The 22,976-nt window shown below is 48.6% G+C and overlaps 1 protein-coding gene across 3 annotated transcripts; it reads left to right on the forward strand.

Moving 5' to 3' along the window:
* Nucleotides 1-5,909: 5,909 nt before the first annotated feature.
* PPRC1 (peroxisome proliferator-activated receptor gamma, coactivator-related 1) lies at nucleotides 5,910-21,417 on the forward strand. Of its 3 annotated transcripts, XM_008593316.1 has the most exons (14): nucleotides 5,910-6,062; nucleotides 10,152-10,340; nucleotides 10,935-11,081; nucleotides 11,201-11,302; nucleotides 11,414-14,354; nucleotides 14,841-14,894; nucleotides 15,734-15,791; nucleotides 16,584-16,654; nucleotides 17,652-18,375; nucleotides 19,807-19,953; nucleotides 20,060-20,126; nucleotides 20,242-20,363; nucleotides 20,601-20,752; nucleotides 21,014-21,417. In XM_008593316.1, the coding sequence occupies exons 1-14, from the start codon at nucleotides 5,910-5,912 to the stop codon at nucleotides 21,115-21,117; spliced, it is 5,031 nt and encodes a 1,676-aa protein (XP_008591538.1). In that variant the 3' UTR covers nucleotides 21,118-21,417. The 3 variants fall into 3 exon arrangements, with proteins under 3 accessions (XP_008591538.1, XP_008591540.1, XP_008591539.1); XM_008593317.1 differs by lacking the exon at nucleotides 5,910-6,062 and having other exon boundaries at nucleotides 10,193-10,338; nucleotides 11,034-11,081; nucleotides 20,066-20,126; XM_008593318.1 differs by lacking the exons at nucleotides 16,584-16,654; nucleotides 17,652-18,375.
* The last annotated feature ends 1,559 nt before the right edge of the window (nucleotides 21,418-22,976 follow it).

Below are 22,976 nucleotides of genomic sequence, written 5' to 3' on the forward strand. Positions count from 1 at the left end.
CCGGCTCACCCAGTGCGCTAACCGGCCATCCCTATATAGGATCCGGGATCCGAACCCGTGGCCTTGGTGTTATCAGTACCATGCTCTCCTGAGTGAGCCACGCACCGGCCCCTAAATTAAACATTTTAAAGTGATGAATTCAGTGTCATTCCAGTATTTTTTAACATCAATCATTATTGCAAGATAGACTCTGGACATGGGGCATGAAGCAGAGTAGGAGGTACTGAGGAGAAGAGATGAGAAAAGAGGAGGAGAAGAGGAGCCCACAAAAAGGCAGACAGCAGAAGCAACTGGCTAGTCTCACTCCAAGAGAGATAGACTCCCTGCTTCTCCCAGCTCCTAGAACCTGTCCCATCCAACTCCCTCTTCTAACCTTGGCTTTCTGGTTTTTTTCCCACGTTTTTCTCATCCTTGAAACTTTCTCAAATACTTATTGGCATCACTCTTTCAAGGATGAATCTTCTTTTTCCAACCAGATAGTAGATGATATATGTCTTGTTGATGGCTGTGTCCAGCACCTAACAGAGTGCCTGGAACCTACTATATATGCCCTATAACATTTGTTGAATGGGGCTGTCTGCTTAAATAAGTTGATGAGAGCACGACCTTACAATACCAAGGTCAACGGTTCGGGTCCCCACACTGGTCAGCTGCCAAAAATAAAAAAAGTAAATAACTGTAACATTTGTTGAATGATTACAAGAATTTTGATAGAATTTATCTTTCTTTGCCCCCACACTTGATTCTTCCCTTCTTGTCCATTTGCCATCATCATCACCATCACCATTTACCACCACCATTCTGTTCTCTGACAAAGCAGTTTCTCAAAGTATATAAGCAATTCCCAGGAAACTTGTTAAACATGTAGAAGTCCCCACCCTCAGATGGACAAAATCATATTTCTGGAGAAGGACCTAGGAATCTGATTCTTATACATGTCAGTGTTTAGGAACTATTCTTCTTTTTTTTTTTAAAAAAGATGACCGGTAAGGGGATCTTAACCCTTGACTTGGTGTTGTCAGCACCACGCTCATCCAGTGAGCGAACCGGCCATCCCTATGTGGGATCCGAACCCGGGGCCTTGGTGTTATTAGCACCGCACTCTACCGAGTGAGCCACGGGCCGGCCCGGAACTATTCTTCTAAAAGGGTCCCTGTCCTGCAGACTGTTCCCACCAAGGTAGATGAAACCTGTTCATTCATTTCCCCTTCCATCAGCAACTGCTTAGTACTGTAGAGAATTCCCCAGCTGGGAACTAAGGAGCCAAAGATAATCTACTTACTATGTGCCTTTGGGCAAGTGGTTTACCCTTTTTTAGGCTAAATTTTCTCCTAAGTATAATGCTGATAGTAATCCCTGCTTTTCTAATTCTATCATGGATACTGCCAGGATTCAAAGACACTCAACAGCAAGATGAGGGCTGTAAACCATTTCTCAAATATGGGTTGTTTGGGGCTAAAAATAGAACACTAAAAGGGATGTTACCTGAATATTTGGTAGGATCCTCCCTTGTAGGATAACTGCAATCCAGATATATTAATTATCTATTGCTGTGTAACAAATTACCGTCAAACTTAGCATCTTAAGTCAACAAACTTTCAGTGTCTCACACAGTTGCTGAGGGTCAAGAATCTAGGAGTGGCTTTGCTGGGTGGTTTTGGCTTAGGGTCTCTCACAAAATTGTAGTCAATAGGCTGCCCAGTTAGCTCAGTTGGTCAGAGCATGGTGTTGTAACACCATGGTCAAGGGTTTGGATCCATGTACTGGCCAGCTGCCAAAACAAAACAAAACAAGGTTATAGTCAAGCTGTCGGCCAGGCAGTAGTCATATTAAGGCTTGAGTGGGGCTGGAGAATCTGCTTCCAAGCTTACTCTCTTGGTTGTTGTCAGGCCTCAATTCTTCAATGGTTGTTGGACAGAGGCTTCTATTTTTGCCACATGGGCCTCTCCATAGGGCTATTTACAACACCATACCTTGCATAAGAGATCTGAGAGGGAACAAGAGCACCTAAGCCAAAAGCTGCAGTCTTTTTTTTTTAAGCTCCCTCTAAATTGCAGGTCTTTTTGTAATCTTAATCTAAGAAGAGACATATCATCACTTCTGTCATATTCTATTGGTCACACAGACCAACCCTGGTATAATATGGGAGGGAACAACATACAAGAGGGAATAACAGGAGGCAGAGATTATTGGGAGCCATCTTGAGGGTTTCCAACCATACCAGGTCTGGTCCTCAGTGTTGCAGGTCTGGAAATTCAATTTAGGCAGCATATCAGAATTCATTAGATTCAGGAGGCTGACTCACATAAATCAAGTTTACATGAAACCTTATCTTGGTACGATTCCCCTAACCCCCCTGTCTAGATATCTTTAGCTAAACTTGTCTTCCTTTTTTTTTTTTTTTTTAATTTTTAGAAGTTTGCTATTTATTTATTTAGGTTTTCCTTTTAAACACAAAAAAATTTGTTCTGATGTAAGAGCCTGTGCATTGGCTGTTTCTCTTACCACCTAATGTTCTTTGAATGGTTAGTTCTTCCTTGTGATTCACATCTTACTTCAAATGTCTCCTCTTCAGAAGCTTTTCCTGATTACACAATATAGAATTGTTCCCTCTTATTTTTTGCACTCTCCATCTCATTTATTTTCTGATAGCACTTATGGCTGTCTGAAATTGTTTTGACTCTTTTACTCAAAGATTATTGGTCACTATAATATAAACTCTGGTCCATTTCGTTAGGGAGAGTTTTTTATTTTTGTTTATTTGTTTTTGGTCCATTTTGTCTTTGCTCTTTCTCCAGTGCTTAAAACAGTGCCTGGCACATAGTAGGCACTCAATAAATAAGCCAGAATGCTGATTCGTTAATTCACACTGAGAAATATATGTTATGCCAACAGGGCACTTGGTTTCACTTGATCAAAACACTTTCTTGGGCCGGTCCGTGGCTCACTCGGGAGAGTGCGGTGCTGATAACACCAAGGCCATGGGTTCGGATCCCATATAGGGATGGCCGGTGCGCTCACTTGGGAGAGCATGGTGCTGACAACACCAAGTCAAGGGTTAAGATCCCCTTACCGGTCATCTTTTTAAAAACAAAACAAAACAAAACAAAAACACTTTCTTACCATAGAAAATTATTATGAGAAGTCAGTGATTATAATCAGCTGAGTCTTTGGTGAGCCTAGAGTCAGGCAAAGACAAATGATTGTTGGTTCCCAGTGTTTGGTGGTCTATGGCTCTAAGGTTTTCCTTCATGGTCTTTATGAATACACCTGAGAAGGGGTCTAGTAGCCACAGCTCCCCTGTTCAGGTGGCACCAGAGACCTAGAGATATATTCTTATCTTTTTTGAGTAGATTCCATGCAGACACCATACTTAGGTGAATAGATTGTTTCTTCAGATGTGGAGTAAAGCAAAAATGGCAAAACCTTCTGCTTCTTTTTTTTCACGGTAGTCTTCTTCCCAAAGTCTAATCACTATAATTAGTGCCCCAAACCACTAGCATTAACAGAGCATGTTTTAGAGTATTTTTCTTCCACAGAGGAAAAATAGTGCCAACATGTATTATTCTTATTCGTTTCTCATAGACAACTTTATTCCTGAGTTTATTAGAAATAAATTTCATTGTTACCACTCATATGATGACTATTTTATAGAGAAAGTTGTGAACAAGGGTCGGCCCGTGGCTCACTCGGTAGAGTGCGGTGCTGATAACACCAAGGCCCCGGGTTCGGATCCCACATAGGGATGGCCGGTTCGCTCACTGGCTGAGCGTGGTGCTGACAACACCAAGTCAAGGGTTAAGATCCCCTTACCGGTCATCTTTTAAAAAAGAAAGTTGTGAACAAGATTCAGTTTCCAAATTTGTGGCATTTAAAGCCTATTTTGGAAGACAAAACTAATTCAACCAAATGATTAAGAACACAATTTATTAATTTTTAAAAATTAACTTAAAAAATTAACAGAAGGAGGTCCTCTCCTCTCATGAACTTTTCGTGGCGATGTATATTGATGTAAACTTCCCAAAGGGTAATTTGGCATTACCCACCAAATTTCAGATGCATATATTGTTTAACTCAGCAACCGAATTTCAAGGAGACTACTCCATAGAAGGATTGCACAAAAGTGCAAAGATAAATGTACACAACATGTTCAAGGATATTCACTGTAACTTAATATGTAATAATGAAAAATGGAAACAATTTAAATATCATTTAAGTAATGATATGTTCATATAATGGAACTGGTACTCACTAAGAGCTCAGTAAATATTTGGCTAATGAGTGGATTAACATATTACTATATGAAAAAAGCAAAGTGTAGGCTGGCCAGTTATCGCCACTGGTTAGAGCACAGTCTTATAACACTAAGGTCATGAGTTCATATCCCCATACTGGCCAGAAGCCAAAAAAAAAAAAAAACAAGTTCGATCCTTGCACTGGCAAACCTTCCCCCACCTTCCCAAAAGGCAGTTGTAGATCTATGCATATGGAATGATCCTTTTTTTTTGGTGGCTGACTGGTATGGGGATCCGAACTCATGACCTTGGTGTTATAAGGTGATCCCATTTTTGAACAAAGAAAAGAGCAATTTGTGTCCCTATACATTTTTATCCATATTAAAAAGTATGGATGAACACACACTAAAGGTAACACAAGTTAAATCTGAGAGGTAGAACTGGAATTTGCAGGCCTACATTTTAATTTTATTCTATTTTATTTTTATTGTTGTTGTTTTTTTTTTTAAAAGATGACCGGTAAGGGGATCTTAACCCTTGACTTGGTGTTGTCAGCACCACGCTCAGCCACCGAGCTAACCGGCCATCCCTATATGGGATCCGAACCCGGGGTCTTGGTGTTATCAGCACCGCACTCTCCCGAGTGAGCCACCGGCCGGCCCATTATTGTTTTTTAAATACATTTTTTCTAATTTTAATTTTAATTTTAATTTTTTATTAGATGACCAGTAAGGGGATTTTAACCCTTGACTTGGTGTTGTCAGCACCACACTCTCCCAAGTGAGCCATGGGCTGGCCCTAAATACATTTTTTACTCTACACATTTTGTACTATTTGAAATGATTTTTAAGCTGTTCTAATAAAAAAAGTTCTTTTAACAATAGGAAAACAATATGAAGTAACTTCTAAGTGACCAATGAGTGAATACTAAAGAGAGTGATGTACCGTAGATATACAGAGAGGGATCACAGTTGGTTGGGATGATCAAAAAGGCTTTTCCAGATTTAATAGGGTATGAAAGATGTTCGAGTATTCCAAGCAGAAAAACAAAGACAGGAGAACACCTGTTGTCTTTAGGGGACAGCAAAGAGGTCTGGAGCAGCAAGAAATAAATTTGGTCGGGAGAAGCCAACATAGGTTTCTAAGTAACAGCAGACAGCGCAGAATGCGGTATTTTAAGATTCAGTTCGCAGAGTGCCGCAGTATGGGACTAGGTGAGGGTTAGCTCCTGGAGTGCGATGCCCACTAGGGGGTGCTGTTTCAAAACATAGGCCCCCTTGGACTAAGGTGAAAGGAATCCGTACAGCAGGTCGACCATCAAAGAGGGCGTTCCAACAGATGGACAAATTAACGAAAATAAAATGATACGCAAATGTTAACGTTCTCCCTTATTACTGCGCGCTCCCCAACTCCGTCTCCTCATATAACACGAAACTAAGCCCTACAGTATACCTAGAGCTCGCACCATCCGGCCGTCGCTTAAAGCGACTACTACTCCCAGGCACCCTTGCGCGAGGCCAGGGCCCTCTTCCTGAGCTCAAGTGGCCTTCAGCGCACGGCCTTCTGGGAGCCGTAGTCTTGCAGTGCCATCCGGGAGTTGTAGTTCCCTTCCCAGAAGCGGCGAGGCGAGGCGGTGCCGGCGATTAGAGCCTCGCTGGGTATTCAGGGGCCAAGATGGCGGCGCGCCGGGGACGGAGAGACGGAGTCGCGCCGCCCCCAAGTGGGGGCCCCGGGCCAGACCCAGGCGGTGGGGTCCGCGGCAGCGGTTGGGGGAGTCGGAGCCAAGCATCGTATGGGACCGTGGGTGCTGTGAGCGGCGGGGAGCAGGTGAGAGGCTGGCGCGTGGCCGAGGCTGGCAGCAAAGCGGCGTGTGCCGGGTGGTGACACGTGGACGCCACAGGAAAGGGAGGCAGCGCTTGGGAGTCGATGCCGGGTGGCCGCGGGAGCCGGGTCGGGCCAAGCGGACCTAAGCTGTTTGCTGGGGGTACGCGAGTAGAGGTGGTGTCCCTACGGTCATGCCTGGGGGACGCCGGAGGGGCAGAGCCAGGTGTCGGAAACATGGTCCGCAGTGGGGGTTGGGGGCCAGTGATTCGGACTTGGCGTGGAAGGCTAAGACCTTCCGCTAAGGATGCCGAGCCGGCCTCCCGTAGCCCGCCGCCGCAGTTCCCTTTTCGGAGCCACGTGGGGTGGGGGCAGCGATTTTCCCGGGAGAACTTGCCGGCCTCCCCTCCCCCTCTAGGCGGCCCAGGCACCCACGTGGGTTGGGTTCCCGGGGGTGGGGGGACGGCGCGGGCTGGGTCCACGTGGGGGCGGGGAAGAGATGTCCACGTGGCTCCCGTCCCAGGCTGTCGGGCATCTCGTATCGGCCCTGGATCCGCACTGTCGGGAACTGGGTGTGTCTCAGCCGGTCCCGCCATCACCAGCCGAGGCAGGGAGCCCCCGGCCGGGAAGGAAGATAGGGGCTTCTAGATTCAACTTTGCCCAGAGCCTTGGAGTTTTTTCTCTCCTGCTCGGGCGGGTCCGCAGCGCCTCTCGACAGCGGATGGTGAAGGACTTTACAGACGTTCGGGCAGTCTGTTCCCCACGGATGGCAGGGTGTGATGGGGAGGGTAGATAGAGGTCTGAGGCTGAAGGGCTGTGGAGGAGTGAGCTTGTGGCGGCTTCTGTCTGACCGGCTTGAGGTGGGTTGTGAGTCACGGGCTCTGGCGTTTAGGTTACCTGAAGTCCTGCCTCATTCGTGATTCAAGGTGCATGGGGAGTGTCGACATATACCCGGGACAAGGTTAGGTAAGGGAAAGGGAATTCCTCTTATCTCCTCACTTTTTTTCTCCAGCACCTCTCTTGTGGAGGCAGCTAAGGCCTGCTGCTGTGAACTGACGCACAGAAACTGGGGTAGTCCATATTTAAGGCTCTCTGGAATTTTTGCTGAGGATAGGAAAGGTTGGAGGCAGTTTAAGAACTATTCACCACTAGTTGAACATTTATTGGATGAGAGGGAATTCTTTCTGTCAGATTCTTTCTTCGTGGCCTTCAGTTCCACATACTTAAAAAGTGTTACTGTCCCACTCTTCATTGGAGGGCTCCTTTCCAGGGTGGAAGTGGGCAGGAATTAGTTTGAGCTGTTATCTCTCTTGAACAATTAAGCTGAGTCCTGGACAGCATTTTGTTTTTTTGTTTTGTTTTGTTTTTTGTTTTGTTTCTAGATGGGAGATGGTTCACAGGTCTACCTGGCAGACCAATCCAGCCCTTGCCCCTGGGGAGAATGGCCTATGGGGTATGAATTTGGGAGCAGCCCATCCCTTCTTCCTCATTTTCTCAGAGGTCACATCTTTTGGGGCTGGTGCTGCCCACCCTCTGAGGAAGAGGCAAGAGGGATCCAAAATCAGCCGTAATACAAATTAGGTGGTTGTTTGGGGTTGGAGAGGGTCTCATGGAGACGTTTCCTACACCCTTCGCCCCTCACCACAACCAAAGATGGGTATGTGTTAGCTAGTCAATTAACCAGCTATTTATTGAGATACTATTAAGTTCAGGCACAGGGGATACACTGGCAAACCACACAAACATGGCCCTTGCCCTCCAGTATCTTATGTTTTAATTAAGATAGACAGGTAATAAATAATGTGCTCTAACCAGCTCAGCCAACCCACCAGCCCCTAAATAATGATAAATGGGACAAAAGGAAAGTGTAGGGTATTTGGGATTGTATGTATCATCTGCAGTAATAATCTACTTTGCAGGGCCTGGGAAGGGACATTTTAAGCTGAGACCTGAAAGTCTGTATGTGTGTGGGAAAACTCACCTCACTAGAGGTGTATGTGAAGGCCTTGAGGTGGGAGAGAACATGGCTTCTTGGAGAAACAGAAATTTGTATGGCAGAGTAGTGGGAGAGGACGTGCTGGAGTAGAATAGTCTGGTGTAGAAGACCAGGACCCCTGTAAGCTAAATTAAGGAATTTAAACCTAATGATAAGAGCAGTAAGATGCCATTGAAGGGATTTAGGCATACATTATTAAAAGTTTCTGGCTGGTTTTGAACCCTGGAGGGACAAGATAGATGTGGGAAAGGCAGTTGGTTATTGAAAGGCAGAGGTTATTGGAAGTTAGAGATGCTGGTGGCTGGCTAGCTTTTAGCCTGTTCTTGCCCTTGGATGATCTTGGTACCCTGGGAGCTGTGCTGTTTGGAGAGTGAGAGAATGGGTGACATCAGGTAAGAGGGGGTGTCTGTTACTGGGACTCCAGTAGGTACTACCTGATGGAGGTAGAAATGAATGGTTTGTAGAGCTGTGCATTGTCTTGAGATTCCAGCCTAGAGGCTTGGGCTCTGGTAGGTAGGTGGCAGGGTAAGATGAGATGCAGGCTCCTCGCTCACCCAGAAGTGTTTGCTGAGCCAGGTACTGTTTAGTTGCTGGTTGTAATTACAGGGCTGTGAAGGCCTGGGAGGGGTTAGTGCCTAAAACCTGCCGCCTTTCACTTCATCTCTGGGCCTGGCCTCCTAGTGTCCCTAACCAGCCTTTCCTTTCCCTGGGCTTTGGAACTCCAGTTTGGTAGGAGGGTATACACGTTAGGGGGGTGGGGGGGTGGGGAGTCTCACACCTATTGCTTTTTCCTTTTGGAAGATGTGCAGAGTTTCCCTTTACTGCAGATGCGGAGGGGTGTCTGGCTTGTCTGTGTTTGATCCTGTTCTCAGGCCTTTGCATCATGTTCCCTGTAGTAGAGATACCTATGGCTCTGGTCTCTGGCCTTACCAGTCCCATTCCAGCCACTTCTGGCCCTGCCCACACCCACACTCTTGACAGGTCTGGGCGGGTGGCTCCCTGCCTGACAGGGCTGAAGATGTTGCTAGCTCTCAGAGAAGTGTGGGGCGGGGCCTCTCTCCATCTACAGAATCAAGCTTTCTCTTCTTTTGTTCTCACCTGGTAGGGGTGGGGAAGAGACCCTCGCCTTGGGACTACCATTGAGAGGTTGTGTGGTACACTGCTGCCCTTCAACATAAAAGTGTGGAGTGTGAATATCAACTGTGGAGAAGATATTGTGCTGGGCATTTAAACTCTTCTAGGAGCTGAGAAGAACATAAGCTAATAGAATACAGAGGGTTATTTGCCTCAAGGGAACTTGGAATCTAGTTTTAGTAGAGATGCAAGGAATGTTATAAGGATGGGGGGACAGGATATGATTGCCAGAAAAGCAAATGCTTCCGAAAAATGTCTGAATTTAGGGGTGTGAGGAGAGATCAGCATGGGCTGGGGGAGCCTGAGGTGTCTTCTTGAAGAAGGTAGAATTTGCATTATTAGAGAACAGAGGCCTACGTGGGAGTTGAGGTAGGTAAGGTTGTAGCTGGAACTATGTCCTTCCTGACCTCTTTTCCTTTGGTATGCCCCTCAGACTGTTGCTTTCACCACTGCCAGCAGATGACTTCTTCTTTTTTTTTTTTTTTTTTAAGAAGATAACTGGTAAGGGGATCTTAACCCTTGACTTGGTGTTGTCAGCAGCATGCTCAGCCAGTGAGCTAACCGGCCATCCCTATATGGGATCCGAACCCATGACCTTGGTGTTATCAGCACCACCCTCTCCCGAGTGAGCCACGGGCTGGCCCCAGCAGATGACTTTTGAACAGTCTTGATCTTTGGTGTTTTTACTTCCCAGTTTAATAATCTTCTGTGGTTCCAGCCATCTCTGGATGGAGTCCAAATATTTTTGTGCCCAGAAGGTCCTTGAACACTACTGTCCCGGTTGGAGCTTTTGCTCATGGGTTGTACTTCTCTCTGCCCAGCTAGCCCAGAGGTTTGGTGATGGTGGGGCTGCTGCTGAGTTTGGGCCTGTTGGTGGAGGGCTGGGTACCTGGCTTATGAAGCATATCAATTAGCTGCTCCCAGAGGGCTCATGCCCTTCTGGCCTTCCCCCCCTTTTGTCCCAGGTGCTGCTGCATGAGGAGGGGGATGATTCTGGCTTTGTCAGTCTGTCTCGTCTGGGCCCGTCTCTGAGGGACAAGGACCCGGAAATGGAGGAGCTAATGCTGCAGGATGAGACACTGTTGGGGACCATGCAGAGCTACATGGATGCCTCCCTCATCTCCCTCATCGAGGATTTTGGGAGCCTTGGAGAAGTAAGCTGGGGCTGGACTTGGAGGTTTTCAGACAGGAGCTTTGCACGGGAGGCTCTAGCTCAAATCCTTGGAGTTGTTATAAGTGTGGCTCTGCTGTCCCAGGACCTTGGCTCCTGGTTGCCCAGCCTGAGTCCTTGATGTATGTTTTTTTGTCTCTAGGTAGGAGTTAGGCGGCTGGCTGCCAGATTATATCCCATGTAGGAATGCCCTGGCTAGTTTGGACTATAGTCCCAGGCCTTTTCCCCTATCTGAGCCCCTGACCTATATATGCCTAGAGAATTCTGATCTCTTTTTGAGTTCAATTCCAGCCTAGCCAAGGATTGTCTGCTGAGCATCCCACATCTTACATGAGGGTAGGGAGTGTGTGAGACCCAAGCTTGACTTAAGTTTGACAGGTCTCTGTTGACTCTGGAGAGGTGTGGTGGATTGTAAATGAGATTGGAACACATGCTTCTTGATACTCAGATCCCTCTTGTGGGCAAATTGAGCTAAGCTGAGCCTGGGAGACCCATTCTCTTGGCATCCAGTTCTTCTCAGTGGTCCAATAGGTCGTAGAGATGTTGGTGGGACTTTCCTGTTGTCTTTCTGGAGCAGAGCAGATTATCTCTGGAGGACCAGAATGAAGTGTCGCTGCTCACAGCTCTGACGGAGATCTTGGACAATGCAGATTCCGAGAACCTGTCTCCATTTGACAACATTCCTGACTCAGAGCTGCTTGTGTCACCTCGGGAGGGCTCCTCTGTGAGTGTGGGACCAGGGGAAGGGGATGTACGGTTGGTGCAAAGGTTAGACCACATCTGTAGGCCTACTCACATGGCTTTGAAGCACAAACTGATCTCAGGTCTTTCTCTCCCTCTTAGCTGCACAAGCTGTTCACTCTGTCTCGGACACCCCCAGAACATGACCTCATCACCCCAGTTGACCCATTGGGGCCCAGCACAGTCAGTAGTAGAGTGAGTGGGGTAAGCTTGACTTAAGGAGCCTCAGAAACTCCCAGGTGGGAGGCTTGTGGAGATGGGTCTGGAAAATAGTTTCCTGGAGAAAACTCCTGAGGCTTCTCTTTTCTCCTGCAGGTTGAGATGTCTCTTGTAGATCCCCCTTGGGACTTCTCCCCACCCTCCTTCTTGGAGATCTCTCCCCCCAAGCTTCCTAGCTGGAGACCCACAAGATCGAGACCACGCTGGGGCCAATCCCCTCCTCCCCAGCAGCGCAGTGATGGAGAAGAGGAGGAGGATGTGGCCATCGTAAGTGGCCAAATGCTTGGTGGGGAGCTTGACAACTGCGTGAGCAGCACTCCAGACTTTCCCATGCACCTGGCCTGCCCCGAGGAGGAAGATAAGGCAACAGCAGCTGAGATGACAGTGCCAGTAGCTGGCGATGAGAGCATCTCCTCCCTGAGTGAGCTGGTGCGGGCCATGCACCCATACTGCCTGCCCAACCTCACCAACTTGGCATCACTCGAGGATGAGCTTCAGGAACAGCCAGATGATTTGACACTGCCTGAGGGTTGTGTGGTGCTGGAGATTGTAGGGCAGGCGGCTACAGCTGGTGATGACCTGGAGATCCCAGTTGTCGTGCGGCAGATCCCTTCTGGACCCCAGCCTGTGCTCCTGGATGACTCACTGGAGGCTAGTCCTACCTTGCAGCTGCTTATGCCCACACTGGAGTCAGAGACGGAGGCTGCTGTGCCCAAGGTAACCCTTTGCCCTGAGAAAGAGGGGTTGTCGTTGGATTCAGAGGAAAAGCTGCACTCATCTTGTTTACTGGAGCCCAGGGAAGTCATGGAGCCAATGGGGGCTAAAGGACCTCAGAACCCACCTGCCAGTGCAGTGCTGGGTTCCCAGAGAGCTCGAAAGGGCAGGAGGAAGAAGATCAAGGAGCAGCCAGCAGCTTGTGCGGAAGGCTATGCCAGGAGGCTGAGGTCATCCTCTCGGCAGTCTACTGTGGCTACAGAAGCAAACTCTCAGGCAGGCAACTTGCAGAAACAGCCTCAGGGAGAACTTCAAAGAGAGGTTGGGCCTTCCCAGGGTCAAGGGAAACCCCGGTCTTGGGCTCAGGCCTGGGCTGCTGCCTTGGAGAAGCCTAGCTCTGGAAACTTAGTGAGAAGTGCTGGACAAGGTAGCCCTGCTAAAGAAGGTCCTCTAAACCTCTACCCCAAGCTGGTTGACACTATCCAAGCCAGCTCTGTTTCAGCCCACCTCTCATTGGTTGATTCTGCTCAAGCTGACCCCATGCCAGTTGACTCTGTTGAAGCTGATCTCACTGAAGCTGACCCCGTTGTAGCTGACCCTATACCTGTTGACCCTGCGTTGGTTGACCTTGCTTCAGCGAGCTCAGAGCTGGTTGACCCTCTCCCAGCTGACCCAGTGCTCATTAACCCAGTCCTGGCTGAGTCGGTAGCAGTTGACCCTGCTGTCATTGTTCCCATCTCAAATAACTTGCCACCAGTTGATGCTGTCCCAGCCGACCCAGCACCAGTCGACGTAGCACCAGTTGACCTTGTTCCTGATGACCTGGTTCTAGTTGACCCTGTGCTGGTTAAGTCTAGACCAACTGATCCCAGGCGTGGTGCAGTGTCATCAGCCCAGGGGAGTCTAGTGCCTCAGCTCCTCCAGGAGTCAGAGTCCTCAGACCCCCCAAAAGCCATCATCCCTGAAGTCAAGGAGGTTGTGGGTCCTCTGAAGGTGGAAAGTAGTATCAATGCCACGACCCAGGAAGTCAGACCTCGGCCTCTCAGCCTGTCTGAGTACCGGCGCCGAAGGCAGCAACGCCAAGCAGAGGCAGAAGAGAAGAGTCCCCAGCCCCCGTCTGGGAAGTGGCCTAGCCTCCCAGAGACCCCCACAGGGCTGGCAGACATCCCTTGTCTTGTCATCCCTCCAGCCCCAGCCAAGAAGACAGCTGTGCAGAGAAGCCCTGACGCTCCCCCTGAGGCTTGCTTTGTGTCTGTGGATCTCAGTCCTGCTTCTCCTAGTCCTGAGCCACCTGCAAGCAAACCTATGGCCTTCACTCCCACTGAGCAGATACCATCCCAAGAGATGCCACTGCCAGCGAAACCTCCCCCTCCTACTTTGCAGTCCATGTCCCCTGTTGGGCCCATGCCTCCCACAATGCCCACTGCTCTGCCTTTTCCCCCAGGTGGGCTGGGCATTTCCCCTATGCTGCCCCTTCCTGCAAGTGGTCAAGGGGTCCCTAGTCTGCCCCCGCCTCCCTTGCAGACTTCTAGTCTTCCAATGTCAGTGCGGCCAGTGCCACACGATCGTTATACTCACTATGCTCCCATGCCACCCTGGCCTTGTTATCCCCCTGTCTCCCCTTCTGGCTATCCTTGCCTGCCCCCTCCACCAATGGTACCCCTAGTGTCTGGTAGTCCTGGCACCTATGCTGTACCCCCCACTTGCAATGTGCCTTGGGTACCCCCTCCTGCCCCAGTCTCACCTTACAGCTCTAGCTGTACTTATGGGCCTTTGGGATGGGGCCCAGGGCCGCAACACCCTCCATTCTGGTCTACTGTTCCCCCACCTCCATTACCTGCAGCCTCTGGGAGAGCTATTCCCTCACCCAAGGTGGAACCCAGTGGCATTCCAGCTGGCCCTCCTGAAAATGTACTTCCTGTGCCAATGGCGCCTCCCCTTAGTCTTGGGCCAGCTGGCCAGGGAGCTCCACAGATAGAGCCCACCAAGGTGGAAGTCAAGCCAGTGCCTGCATCTCCCCATCTGAAACACAAAGTGTCCTCCCTGGTGCAAAGCCCCCGGATCAAGGCTATACCATGTCTGTCTGCTGAGGATGTGGCTGTGGAGGAGCCTACGTCAGAGAGGCTAAAGCTTGAGACCCAGGAGACCAGGCCCAGGGAGAAGCCCCCCTCTCCTACTACCAAGGGGGTTCCCACACCAAGGCAGAGTACTGTCCCCAAGCTGCCTACTGTCCACCCAGCTCGTCTAAGGAAGCTCTCTCTCCTGCCTACCCCACGTACCCAGGGTCCTGAAGACATGGTACAGGCTTTCATTAGCGAGATTGGTGAGTGCCACACAGTTCAGTTGGTATGAGCAAGGGCACAGGGGTTGGCTGGGGAGTGTTCTCCATAGAACAGGATAAATCACCTTGATGAGGCTGGCCTTTGTTGGATTTATTTTTTCTTTTTTTTAAAAGATGACCAGTAAGTGGATCTTAACACTTGTTTTGGTGTTGTCAGTACCACACTCTCACAAGTGAGCTAACCGCCATCCCTATATAGGGATCTGAACCTGTGGCCTTGGTGTTATCAGCACCACACTCTACCAAGTGAGCCTTGGGCCAGCCTCTTGTTGGATTTCTTTGGAGGGTTTTTGAGTGGCAGAGCTCTGGGTTTGAATCCTTCCTGCTTTGTGCTGCTGCCTTGGTTCACTTAGTACAATGGGCAGGGGAAGTATAAAGGGAGAAGTGAGGTGATGTGGAAGTTTTCTGGAACCTTTGTTGTCAGTTAGTAGGCGAGGATTTTCAGTCCTGTGTTGTGTGTCTCCACAGGAATTGAGGCGTCGGACCTATCCAGTCTGCTGGAGCAGTTTGAGAAATCAGAAGGTGAGGGAACCTGGGTAATTTTGCTCCTGCCCTTCTTTGTTGATCCTCCCTTTGGGTCTGGTCCTGTAGTTGCTTAAATTGAGGCAGAGTGGAGGGACAGTTTTAGCCACTAGAGCAGCCCCCTAATTGGAATGGGGAGACAAAATTCACCTGTGACAGTAATCTAAGCCAGGGACAGTGGTGATCCAGCATGGCAAGTACCATAAAAGAGTAGATGGGAAGGTCCAGGTAGGTTGGGATTGTTTGGGGACATTTTTCTACAGGGAAGCCACTCAAGCTGGTCCTTGCAAGACAGGATTTCATAGAATATCTGTAGTGAGTAAAGGCAGAGAGGAGGAAAGATCGTGTATAGTATATTTGGAAGGCAATGAATAGCTCAGCTTTCAGTAAAAGGCACAAATCTAGGTGCTATGAGGGATATTTTGTCCTGTTCTCAAGGAGCTTATGGTCTAATTAGAGAGAAAATCTGCAGAAATGACTCAAGATGGTAACAGGTATCTATAGTACAAGGCAAAATATAGAATATGATAAGTGTAGGATAAGAGTAGGCTATGGGGCTGGGAGGTTAGTTAGGCAGTCATATAGAACCTTGAATGCTAAGCTTATAAATTTGGACTGTGTCTGAAATTCAATGGGGAGTGTGGGTGTTTCTTAGCAGAGAAGAGACATGATTAAAAATAGTACCTGAGCACCCACTGGAGGAGACTCCCTGGGAGAGCCTAACAGGGAATATGTAAGCAAAGTGGATTTTCCTCCTTTGGGCCTCAGAGCAAACTCTTCTGCACCTCTGTGGTCTAAAACATCTGGTTGGGCTTTTAACTAGTGTGGTTTCTTTGCAGCCAAAAAGGAGTATCCTCCCCCAGCTCCTGGTGACAGCTTGGCTGTAGGAAACTCAGGGTAAGTATGGAGACATGTGAGCGAGTTACGCTATAGCTGTTGGTCAGCAGTCGGCTGGCGTTCCAGGACTGTCAACTGGATGCCTCTGTTGCAGGGTTGTTTAGTCAGCTCTAGAGTCTTTCTCCGTTTTCCCATCCCCTGCTCAGCCCATCACTCCTGGGCACTGTCTTGGGTGGTGAGGTGGGAGGGTGTGTACTGCCGTGCAACTGATTTCAGTCAGGAATTCCAAATGCCCTGGAGGTACCTTTTATCTTCTTCTGGCAAGTCATGCCTTTGGGGATTTCTTTCCTTCATTTAACAAACTTTAAGCTTGCTCAGTGCTGATGATGGTGTAACTTAAAGTGGGGGAAGACATATAATAGCTAGGGTTCTGCTGACTCCTTGGAGTACACAGGTACCCTAGACCTTCTTCCTCCCCAGTCTTCTGGCACTGAGAGACCCTTTTTTCATTTTTCATGTTCATGGTACCCCATCCTATTCTGCTAAGTGTGTTCCCTTCCACGTTGGTCTCAGGTTGGTTTGAGCTGGGCAGGCAAGGCTCCTGATTTGAAGGAGGTGGGGGGTATTCCAGATTGTAGCCAGCCTGCCTCCTAGAATCGGGCAGAACTGACTTGAGACCCAATCTACAGTTTAGTCACTAAGCCCCCTTTTGTGGTGGAGGAAGATGACGGGGACAGTTTGTGTATCCTATTCTTCTCTGCACGCACCCCTCTCCTATTGCTTTGTGAGCAAAACACATGTACAAGATATTGAGGAGGCAATGAACCAGGCTTTCCCTTTTCCCCCCGCCAGCAGCGTTGACACTCCCCAGGAGAAGAGGCCCCTAGACCGGTTACAAGCCCCAGAACTGGCCAACGTGGCAGGTGGGTTCAGGGTGGGGAACTCTGCCTGTGATTAGTTTATGCGGCAAATGTTTGCAGAGCTTATTCTGCATCAAGTATGTGTAGGCATTGAAGACACAGAGATCTGATCTTTATCTTTGAGGTACTTACAGTCTAGGGGGCAGATATGTACACAAATGATTAAATTGACTGTCAGAGGTGTTATGTTAAATCTGTGGTTTACAGTGAGATCTGAAGGGGGACAGTCAGGGAAGGGTTATTTAGAAGGTAAGCCCCTAAGCTGAGACTTTAGAAAATCACTGATAACAATCAGGTGTAGATTCAGGGGATAGGGCATTCTAGGCAGATGAAGCAGCTTGAGTAAACCGAAGAAACAAAACCAGCCCGGTATATTTTGGGGAATTGTGAGTGGCTTGGTTTGGCTGGAGTGTAATGGCTGATCAGGGTGGTGGGCAGAGCTAAAGTGAGAGATAAAGCTGGAGTGGTAAATAGGAGATCAGATTATGGGAACTTTGAATGCCATGTTAAGCTGTTTGGACTTTTTCTGGGGCATTGAAGAAGCAATTGGAAAAGCTTTACCAGATTGGTGTTTGGGTGCTTCATCTAGCAGGAATGTAGATGACAGGTGAAGGGGTATGAAGCTGGAAGTAGGGAGACCATTAGAAGATTATTGCACGAGTCCAGGCAAGATGCAGCCCAAAAGTCCGGCATTGCTGGGTGAAGGGGGTGGATCTAAGAATAAAGTGGTAGATCACATAGGACCTGGTCACCAGCTAGATTTGAGTAGTGAGAGGAAGAGGGGTTTGGGGGGACCTTAGCTGGCTGGGTTTCTGTTGCTGATCCTTAAGATGAGAAACATGGGGAAAGGAAGAGTGAAACAGTGGAGAAGTTGGGCTGTTGACCATGCTTGGTATACTTTATGAGATGAGGTGGGAGTCTCTGGAGCCTGTATACACAGCATTTGGACGTGTAGAATGGGATCTCATCCTGCTATCTCCATCCTCCCTCCCCCCAACAGGGCTCACCCCTCCAGCTACCCCTCCCCACCAGTTATGGAAGCCCCTGGCTGCTGTCTCACTGCTGGCCAAAGCCAAATCTCCTAAATCCACTGCCCAGGAGGGAGCCCTGAAGCCTGAAGGAGTTACAGAGGCCAAACATCCAGCTGCAGCCTGCCTCCAAGAAGGAGTCCATGGCCCTAGTCCAGTCCATGTGGGCTCTGGGGACCATGACTATTGTGTCCGGAGCAGGACCCCCCAAAAAAAGACACCTGCCCTAGTCATTCCAGAGATGGGCTCCCGGTGGAACATCAAACGCCATCAGGATATCACCATCAAACCCGTCTTGTCCCTGGGCCCATCCACCCCGCTGCCCTCATTCACAGCTGCCTCCCAGGAGCCACTTGATCACAGGACTAGCAATGAGCAGGCAGATCCCTCAGTGCCTTGCCTTGCCCCATCTGTCTTGCTGTCCCCTGAGGTCTCACCCTGCCGGAATGACACGAATATTAGGATTCCCCCTGAGCCCTCAGCCAAGCAGAGGTCAGTGCGCTGTTACCGAAAAGCCTGCAGATCAGCCAGCCCCCCAAGCCGGGGATGGCAGGGCCACCGTAGCCGCAGCAGCCGTTCTGTCAGCTCTGGGTCCAACCGGACTAGTGAAGCATCTTCCTCCTCATCCTCATCGTCGTCTTCCTCATCCCGATCCCGGTCCAGGTCCCTCTCTCCCCCACACAAGAGGTGGCGAAGGTGAGCTCTGATGGCCTGTTAGGTCTTCTCCATTTAGGAAGATCATGTATCCTCTTCTGTGGTTTACTTTGAAAGCTTTTGCACATTGACTTTGGTACTTTCAGGCACTAAGGCTTCTATTTAGGTCTTTGGCTTTTGTCTTCTCCCCTTTCCTGGACTGTTGAAGAAAGCAAGCTATGAGACAATAGCATCTATCTCCTGTTGGGAGTTTGGGGTATCCCCAAGATCTCCTGCTTCCTTGAGACCTGCTTTGGGGAGACTGTTAGGGTTTGATATTAACCATGTTGATTTCTTTGCACACTGTATCAGTTCTCATTTATGGCATTTTCTTGGCGGTATGTGGGATGGTGGGTTAACTAATGGGAAACAGTTTTTTTTAGAGATGACCGGTAAGGGGATCTTAACCCTTGACTTGCTGTTGTCAGCACCGTGCTCTCCCAAGCAAGCTAACCGGCCATCCCTATATAGGGACCTGAACCCATGGCCTTGGTGTTATCAGCACCACACTCTCCCAAGTGAGCCACGGCTGGCCCCCCAAACAGTTCTTTTAATCATCTGTTGAGGAAACTGGGGCAGTTCCTTTAGTGTCACTATGGCCTTATCTATTTCCTGGTGGTATCTTTTTTTCTCAGTTACAGACCAAAGTTTTCCCAGTTAGTTAATGAAGAATTCTTGGGTTTTGGCAGTGATGTATATCTTCAGAATGGCCCCTACTACAGGTCTAGCGCAGTCACCCCCTTTTGTGCCATGGTCATAGTATTCCTATGAGATACTGTAGGGGTGCAGTGGTAACCCAGAAACCCAGGCCTGGTCCCAGCACCACAGATAGCTGGTTGTGAGACCCAGGGCTCAGCTCTTTATCTATGAGTCTCTATTTATTTTTCTTCCTCTTTCTAATTTGTTAAATATTTTTCAGTTTTTTTTTTTTTTTTTCCTTTTTGTCTTTTTTTTTACTGACCGGTAACGGGATCGCAACCCTCGGTGTCGCGCCCGCACCAGGGACTGGCAATGGGATCGCAACCCTCGGTGTTGCGCCCACACCGCGCTCAACCAGTGAGCGGGAACCGGTCTCCACATGGGATCCGAACCCTCGGCGGGAGCTCCACTGCGCTCCCAGGCGGCGCACTCTCTGGTGCGCCACCGGGCCGGCCCTATTTTTCAGTTTTTAACTGCACAATTGAAAATAAATACGATCTCTGCCAAAACACTCAAACGTTCTAGATACATCTAAAGTTCCATGAAGGGCCTCAGTTTATTCATCATTTTCAAGAAGAAAAAGTGTTCTTCTAGACCTCTTCTGCTCTCCTTTATCTTTGGTCCTGAGCAGGAGGCAGGGCTTCCTGAGAGGGAGGCAGGGCTGGAGCCTGGGTGAGGTAAGTGAAGTATACGTGTACCTCTCCCAGCATTCCTGCTTGTCCTTTTATTCTCCAGGTCCAGCTGCAGTTCCTCTGGACGTTCCCGAAGATGCTCTTCCTCTTCTTCCTCCTCATCTTCCTCCTCATCTTCCTCATCCTCATCCAGTTCCAGAAGCCGTTCGCGATCCCCATCTCCCCGCCGGAGAAGTGACAGGAGGCGGAGGTGAGCGTGTGTTCAGGGAGGCAGTGCATCTGGGATGCAGGTGCCTGAGAGTTCTGAGTCTTGAACTGTCTTGTGTCTGGGGGCTGACAACACTGTCACTTGTCAGGTACAGCTCTTATCGTTCACATGACCATTACCAAAGGCAGAGAGTGCTGCAGAAGGAGCGTGCAATAGTGAGTAGAACACGTTATGGGGGTGGGGCTTGCCCCTGAGCCATGAGCTTAGAGAGCTGTCTGCAGCTGTAGCTGTGGCTCATGGTATGTCAATTTTTCTTCATATCCGTCATAGGAAGAGAGAAGGGTGGTCTTCATTGGGAAGATACCTGGCCGCATGACTCGGTCAGAGCTGAAACAGAGGTTCTCTGTTTTTGGAGAGATTGAAGAGTGCACCATTCATTTCCGTGTTCAAGGGTAAGCTTGGGCCCTGAGTTCAGGATGTCCTTTCTGTCCCATTCATCTGCCTTGATGTTTCTTTAGCTTTCCTCATTGCTCGGTGTGCCGGGCAATGTGGGGCACCTTCATTTTTACAATCAGACAGTTGGCTGTTGGGGAATGAGAAGAACCATCTCTGTACCCTGGGGTGCTGTATCTTCTCCATGGCATGTGCCCAAATAGCCATCCCAGCCCCTGCCTCACCCTTCCCACTAGTGACAACTACGGCTTCGTCACTTACCGCTATGCTGAGGAGGCATTTGCAGCCATTGAGAGTGGCCACAAGCTGCGGCAAGCAGATGAGCAGCCCTTTGATCTTTGCTTTGGGGGCCGCAGGCAGTTCTGCAAGAGGAGCTATTCTGATCTTGGTGAGTGGAGGGAGGGCCTGAGGCTTTAGCATTCTTTGTCTCCTCCCCAGAAGGGTTTCAAAGCCTTTGAGAATGAGGCTAGGCAGACTTACCTTCAGCTGATGTACAAAGAACCTAAGGGGTGGGATGAGAAGAAAAATGGGGGCTCTCCAAGCTCTTTGACTTAAAATTGGGGCAATTTTAGCTCCATCCATTATTGGGATGGAAGATGGTTGGGAAGTGTGGTCAGAGACTTTAACGTTTCTCTTTCTACCTTTATAGACTCCAACCGGGAGGACTTTGACCCTGCTCCTGTAAAGAGCAAATTTGATTCTCTTGACTTTGACACATTGTTGAAACAGGCCCAGAAGAACCTCCGGAGGTAACCCTGGGCCCTCCCCCTTCCCTTTTTTCTTTGGAGGTGCCCAAACTCCTCCACCCCCCTCCCCCACTCTAGGGGAGAGAGCTGCTAGTGAGGAGATGACTGTTTTATAAAGAAATGGAAAAAAGTGAAATAAAAAATGTGTTAAATCAGATTTTTTAAAAGGGTATTTGTTTTTTATAACAGGTATTGAAACAAGTTAACTTGTATTCCTATGTAAGATGGGTGGGGCGAAGGGGTTCCCCCAAGTGTTTGGAACATCTAAGTCACTACGTGGACTAATAAACATGGACTAGAGAATTCCCAAGTGCTATTGTGCTTCTTTCTATGGTGCTAGTGCCAAATGTATTCCCTTTTTCTCTCTGAATACAATCGGGGACATGCTCACCTCCACTGAGTTCCTAGAGCCTCTCTGGTCAGGTGCAAAATCCCACTGGGTTTGGAACTTGGCTTCTCAGGTGTATTGTCTGTGAAATCAGTCATCTAGAGGAGTTCTTCTCAAACTTGAAAGGGCATTTGAATCATCTGGAGATTTTTTTTATTATTATTTATTTATTTATTTTGGCGGCTGTCTGGTTCGAGGATCCCAACCCTTGACCTTGGTGTTCTAACACTGCACTCTAACCAACTGAGTTAACCAGCCAGCCCCAGGAGATCTTTTTGGAGATTATGACTTCAGGGGTGGGGCCTGAAATTCTGCATTTAAGACAAGAGGATGATGATATTTGTCCGAGAAGGGATTTGGATAGCAAAGACCTAGAGGAAGCTCACACTTGTTTCAAATAAATATTTGTTCCAAGTAAAGGTTTTCTAAACTTAAGTCTTGTGCATACATTCACCATTTCAGTTGTGTTCACCATTTTAGCTTGAGCACAATGCTTGGCATGTAGCAGGCACTCAAAGTTTTTTTTGTTTTTATATATTTTTAAAAACCAGAACATTTATTGCTAATTGTTGAATTTATTGTAATTCTTAGGATGAACTAGATGATGCAACAGCTGCTCTCAGGTTTAGCTAAAATATGGAACGCTTCATGAATTTGTGTGTCATCCTTGTACTGGAGCCATGCTAATCTTTACTGTATCAATCCAATTTTAGTATATGTGCTGCTGAAGCAAGCACTTGAATGTTTTAAAAAACTCATGTGGATAGAACTCTGGAGAAGAGGGAGCTGTAGGAGTTCTATCTAGGAGAGGGGAGTGCCTGTTTTGAGACACACCACGTGTGTCTCATAGGAAAGTGGATCGTTATCCTTCCTGAGGGTCATTAATGGGAAGTTGTCAAGAGTAGGATGGTAGGGATTGCTGACTGCTAATGTGGCCTGAAATATGGCAGAACTTGGAATTAACTTGGCAGGCTTGGGCACTGTTATTGGAGTTATTCATGACAAAGGGAGACTTCTGACCCATGAGGAAGAAGGTTTTTTTTTTTCCAGGACTGCGGATTCGAAGGGATTATTATTGCTGTGATTCAGGTTTGGTGTATGTTATCTTTTCCCTCCATGGAGCTGAATAAGACTAATAAGTATTGTGGGGAGGACTGTCTTAACAGGCAAGTCATGACAGGGAGGGGGAATTGGGAATCAACACCTCCGACCACCACGACGGATAACTTGAAGGATCCTCTGCAGCGGAGGCAGGAGTGTGGAAGCTGCAGTAGTATCTGAGAAAGGGCTTCCCTGAGTTTTGGAGGCAGTGAAGATGAAGGGTGGGAATCCATCGCAGCGCAAATGGGATCAGTTGGGAGATCTCGTGTCACAGCCTAGAGTGGCGAAGGACGACTCTAGCCCGCCTGTTCACTCATAGTTCTAGAACCTGAATCCCGGCTGGGGCGCGGGAAATCGCAGCTCTGAGGAAAGGTACC

Source organism: Galeopterus variegatus, unplaced genomic scaffold (assembly GCF_000696425.1).
Source record: "Galeopterus variegatus unplaced genomic scaffold, G_variegatus-3.0.2 Scaffold8990, whole genome shotgun sequence".
Taxonomy (NCBI): Eukaryota; Metazoa; Chordata; class Mammalia; order Dermoptera; family Cynocephalidae; genus Galeopterus; species Galeopterus variegatus.